Source organism: Muntiacus reevesi, chromosome 12 (genome assembly GCF_963930625.1).
Source record: "Muntiacus reevesi chromosome 12, mMunRee1.1, whole genome shotgun sequence".
NCBI lineage: Eukaryota > Metazoa > Chordata > Mammalia > Artiodactyla > Cervidae > Muntiacus > Muntiacus reevesi.
In genome coordinates this window covers 34671397-34677396 of record NC_089260.1, presented here as the reverse complement: position 1 = coordinate 34677396, position 6000 = coordinate 34671397, and the positions used below count along the sequence as shown (strand labels likewise).

Genomic DNA, 6000 nt, shown 5'->3' with positions numbered 1-6000 from the left:
CACTTATAAAATAAATTTATTTTCATCATGGAGTTACCAGATTTTAAGACCAACCAACACTTTCTCATTTTTACAGCTAAGGTATACAAAGAAATTCTCAAATGCTATAATTTTTGTTCAGTGCTTTGTCAGTCAACTCCCAAATCTAGATCATGATTAATCTACAATTCTAAGTATTCACAGTTAAATGACTTCTAGGCTTGGTTCTTTATGATCGAGAAGCAATGCATTTATAAAAGTGCCACCAAGGCAGTTTCACGAAATCATTTAATTTAATGCCACCAAGCAGCATGGACCTGTTATACCTTGGAAATAAAAATATAATCTCACGACTAAATCTAGCAGACTTTTAACAATTCCAGCTGGAATGGATGATATATCCTTATGGCACATTTAATGACTTTGTAATAGACCATTTATAATACAGGTTTAAGTGTGTGGTATGGAACTGGAAAAACCAAGGAAGTTGGATTTTTATAGAAAAGCTATGATAAAGTCATAAGACTGGTTTCTTCTTGCCACATATTAAATATACCTTTTATCTTTATAGTTACATCACAAACCAACCCCTAATAAGATTCTTCTTCCTAAGGGATTATTACATAAATAGCATTTGATCACTGAGCATTGATTATGCTGCTCATTCAGGATTGTTCCATGAAATCTAACTGCTCTACTTATACATGGCACTTGTAGGGGATGATTCAACCAAAATACAAAGGACTGAAAATATGAAATAATCAAAAACTCTCTTTTCCCAGAGGTTGCCCTCTTGGGGCAAGAGATAAGTATCTCACTTGGACAGGTGGTGTGAGCTGGGGCCTAACTTTAACTTGTTCTCAAGCCATTTTGGCACTTTGCCATGACCAGGGTCTCTGAGGTGGGTTAAAATACTTTTCTGTGCTATTCAGCCAGAGATAGCTTTTGTGACCACTGTTCCTTGAAAACTGACTCTATGTATTTCTCACCAGTGCAAAACAACATAGGACTAGGACTATTCTCTAGATGAGAATCTGCAACTTTAAGTTACATCTCATGTTCTATTTGAATTTAACTTAAGACTTATGTAAAAGAATTAGAAGTAAAATGTTTACCCTTTGGAGAATTCTATTGGGTAAAGCCTCAGATATCCACATAAAAATACTCATTTATTCATGCACAGGACAAACAGCTGCTATTTGAAGCATAAATAAACCCAAAGTAAAACATCAGGCACTAGACACCCATTTCAGGAGTGGCTTAGGGGTCTCTGGGGCTCTTGTTTTAAGAATGCCAGCTAAGCATTTTGCTCAGTTGTTAGGAAAACATTTAGGTGGATTAAGCCACTAGGGTTCACTTCATAAATTACTTTTTCTTGTACTCAAGACTCTGCTTGAATTAGCCTGAGATGCTACAGCTGCTTCAAAGGTAACTGTTTGACCATTAACCCAAAGGCAGTGTGATTACTGAATGAGACTAAATATTACATGGCTTGTCGAATTCACTTTAGACCTCCGAGGATCAGTTTAATAAAATACAAAACCCATAGCCAAGGTTTTAAACCAGAGGTCAGCAAACGATACCCTGTGGCCACAGACCAAGTCCAGTCTGCTGCTGGTTTTTGAAAATAAAGATTTACTGGAACACACAGCTACACTCACTCATTTCACATTGTCTGCAGCTGTTTTCATAGTAACAGCAGAGATGAGTACTTGTGACAGAGACTGTATGGCTCACAAAGCCTAAAATATTTACTGTCTGTACCTTTAGAGAAAAAGAATGCTGATCTCCATTTTACACTGAAACACAGAGTTCAGTGGGAACCTTATTTTAAATGTGTTTTTCTTCAGGAATTTTAGTTACCTATTAAAATTAAGGTTCCGGTGATTTGGCAACTAAATACAAGAGATACCCCTTTTGCATGAATGATATCTATGTATTTTATGGATGTAAAGGGAAATGTTCTTTAAAATAAGAAAAAAAGAGACAGATAAATGTAAAACTAAAGGCCATTTCCTAACATCATAATAAAATTTCCATCCATGAAATGATGGATACTTAGATGGATGGATACTTAGATTCTCTCCATATACCAAACAAATTACTTTGGGGATATTGTTATATCTGAACAAAGCGGTACCCAAATTGATCAAGACATAAAAACTACACAAATGAAACTAACACACAAGCAGTTAGTCTTTAAGGAGTGCTACGGTCGCCATCTTCGTAAAGCCAGACCCAAACTGCAACCATAACAAGCTGTCGTCACAAAGGCAAAAATCTAAGAAAGAAGAAACAAAAATTTTTATCAGATTCGTAACACTGACTTTAAGAAATAATTTGTCCAAAGGAACAACTGTCTGAAAACTGATCAGCCTACTTAAAGATACTTCAACACTTAAGAAGATGATTTAGATTCTTTTTTTTTTTTGTTGGTGATTTTATCCTCTCATACCATTAACCCCTTCTTTTAAACATTCTAGCCCCTAATAATAGGACATCATTTGTGGACAGCCTTAGGTTGAGCCTTTGTTCACACATTGGACTCACTTGTTAGGCACTGGTGAGACCCCTAACATGATGCATATTCAAAACTTCATGATGAGATGTCTACCTGCACAGTGATCTCACAGCCACACAGAGTGTAGCTCTCAGGGCCCGAGGATGGAGCAGATTATTTCTGTGACAATGGAAGTGACTGTAGAGCTAAACAGAAAACCCACAGGAATGAATCATCAGGTTGGCGTGGGAGATAGTTCTCAAATGTGCATGAGTTCTGAATTACTGTCCTTCGTATTCAAAAATGATTTTTTTAGCATCAACTATGTGTGCATATAACTATGGTATATATATGGTACATATAAACAAGTAACAGGTATTGTCCTCACCCTTCTGGGGTTTATGATCCATAGAAAACTCCCCAAACCATTCAATATGTTAAAAGATTATGATGTAGTACAGGAATCCTTTTACCAGGAAACCAGAGCTCTGAGAAGGAATATCAGATCCACCTACGGAACATTTTTACAGTGTAATTATCATGCTGCTGCTTTCCCCACCCTTCTGCTGGCTGTCTCTAGGTACATCTCTCTTTTTTAAGGAAACTTTACTAGCGTACAGTTGCTTTCCAATGTCATGTTAGTTTCCAGCACACAGCAAAGTGAATCAGGTATGCTGCTGCTGCTGCTAAATCGCTTCAGTCCTGCCCAACTCTGTGCGACCCCATAGATAGCAGCCCACCAGGCACCCCGTCCCTGGGATTCTCCAGGCAAGAACACTGGAGTGGGCTGCCATCTCCTTCTCCAATGCGTGAAAGGAAAAGTGAAAGTGAAGTCGCTCAGTCGTGTCCAACTCTTAGCGACCCCATGGACTGCAGCCTACCAGGCTCCTCCATCCATGGGATTTTCCAGGCAAAGAGTACTGGAGTGGGTCAGGTATACATTTACATATATATCTTACATCTCTGATCTAGGTATTTCTTTTCTGTTGAAAGAGAATGACCACTTTATTTTAAAGTACAAATGTGAATATTTAATTAGAACATGAAAAGAAATCACAACCACCACGAATTCTGAAAAGCTGACAAATTTCACAAATATTCCCAAATCTAAAACGACAACAATTTTGTGTTACTACCTGCCTGATAACATCTTACTTCTGAGTGCCCACTTTCTTAGCTATCCTTTCACAAGACTATTTCAGATGACAACAGCATGAGAGAGATTTTGTAATCTTGGATAAAATCCACTGTTTCTTCTTTGATGGCTGATTAAAATTTGTTTTGTTTCAATAACAAAAAAAGTTTTTTTCGGTTTTATACATATTTGTAGTAACATGCAAACTGTGCAGGTTTGTCAAATTTGGGAAACTATCACATTTCATACACGATTTACAAAATTTCAGGACATTTCAAATTTTCTTGAGGAATGATACTCTTAAATCATAAATCTCAAAATGTAAATCTTACTGCACTTTGGGTTGCTCACGTGTAGTTACAATTGTCCTCCATGTCTTCCTCGCACTGGCAGATGATGAAATTTACATTATCCCCATTGAATTCTGGGGGGCTGTATGCATGTGGCTCCCCCAGTTCTATTTATAATACTGTTCTAATGTTTGCACAGAATTTCTGATAAGTTCTATCTCAAATGATTTCCATTAAAAAAAACCTGGTGCATTTTTTATTTTATGTCAAGTATACACCTGCCAGGAGGGAGTTTCTGCTTTGACCAGGAGTCCACTTACATTTTTGTTCATCAGTTGATCTGATCTGCAAGACGGTTCCCCTATTGTGAGTCAGCTCATCAGCTCAGTGGATTTCACTCACCTACTCTGGGCTGACTGGTCCCTGCATGAATGACTACTTTTGATATCTATTACTAGTGAAAAGGAGTTCTCTCTCTAAGGCAGAGGTCACCAGCCTCTGAGATCTAATGTCTGATGATCTGAGGTGGAACTGATGCAATCATAATGGAAATAAAGTGCACAATAAATGTAATGTGCTTGAATCATACTGAAACCATCCCCCTTGTACCCTTGGTCTGTGAAAAAATTGTCTTCCACAGAACTAGTCCCTAGTGCCAGAAAGACTGGAGACTGACTGCTGCTCTAAGGTATGCTGAAATGAAAAGTGAGGGACTCAACAGAATGTCACAAATGAATGGCTCATGCATTTAAGTGTTATTAAAACTCAGAAACTAAAGATTTACTTCTATCAGAGTGTATGGGTAAAATGGGGGTTAATGCAGAATTTAAAGCATGGAGATTACTAAGGCAGCTTCATTTAGGCAGAAAAAGGGAAGGACAAATCTGTGTCTGTGACAAAGACCACGTATGAAGCTACACGGAGGAAAGCACAATTAATTATTTTCATAAAGTAGACTTTGTTGCACAAGGCCAACCACTAGTACTCACATAGGTATGGTCTTATGTGAATGTCAGCCTCCTGGTGCTGCAGCTTCATCACCCACAGCACTGGGTCAATGACAGTACTTGGCTTGGCTCATAAGGTTAACTGTACAGATAAACAGCTATTATATGTTTAATGCTGATGGCTATTATTAAAGAAAACTATTGCTGCCAGAGGAGTTTCTTAGAGACCCTGATGGGGAGGGGAGGCGTGGGTGCACAGTGTTCGTCCCTCACTTACTGTGGCTGCCACGTTTATGTTATACTGGTTATCGCTCAGGAGTGGCTGCACAGTCATGGTTCTATTGCAGTGTAGGTCATGCAGCGACGTGGTGGCTGCCTCCAGCAAAAAGGCTCCAAAGTAGAATACGAAGACTGTGAAATGGTAAGCGAAGTCCTGAAAGAGGATGGAAAAGAGAGACATCTACCAGTAAAGACAATAAGCTTTTCCAAGTGTTTTTTATTTCGAACCAAGTTTAGGTTCAGGAAAAACAGAACCTTTAATCAGTCTTTAACCACACTGGCCATTTCTTTTGGCTCCCTTAGCAATGTCAAGCTGTTAGAAGCCCAAGGAAATTCAACTGACTCGTTGTAATTGGCACAGTGGCAAACCTTCGGATAGACTGAATTTGATAAAATACTTAATTCAATTTAGATAAGGCACCACAGAATTCCTGTCCTTAAAATTCAAGTAAAAGAGCATTTACATTACATCTTGTTAGAGTAATTATATAACTATATATAATAACATACACAGATTTCATAATTAAATATATTATTTTTGAGCAGTTTTTATTTTTATTCATTAGATTGTCATTCCATACACTGAAAGATATAGAATATCTATGAAATAATTTAATTCAATACCATATCTCTAGACATTTTAAAAAACAAAATACTTCTACAAAAAGTAGAGGAAGTTTTCATGCAAAACTCAGCAGTTATTAAGTTATTTTATCTGTCACTGGCATTAATGTGACATATAACTATTAAAATTCACATTGTCTAACCTGACTCAATGTACCATCAACATACTGCTGTGTATTTTTGTTGACAATTTCTATAGCAGGCACTTCACATTTATTATTAATCACTCTTACAACCACCATTTAT

General features: G+C 37.4%; 1 protein-coding gene across 1 annotated transcript in view; it reads right to left on the bottom strand.

Moving 5' to 3' along the window:
• Positions 1-1516: 1516 nt before the first annotated feature.
• MAL2 (mal, T cell differentiation protein 2) overlaps positions 1517-6000 on the bottom strand; it is a 30480-nt gene continuing 25996 nt past the window's right edge. Inside the window, exons 3-4 of the mRNA XM_065903299.1 lie at positions 5129-5284; positions 1517-2260 (exon numbers count right to left, since the gene is read on the bottom strand). Of these exons, the coding sequence (XP_065759371.1) occupies positions 2189-2260; positions 5129-5284 (228 nt within the window). The 3' untranslated portion in view covers positions 1517-2188. The remainder of the gene's footprint in view (positions 2261-5128; positions 5285-6000) is intronic.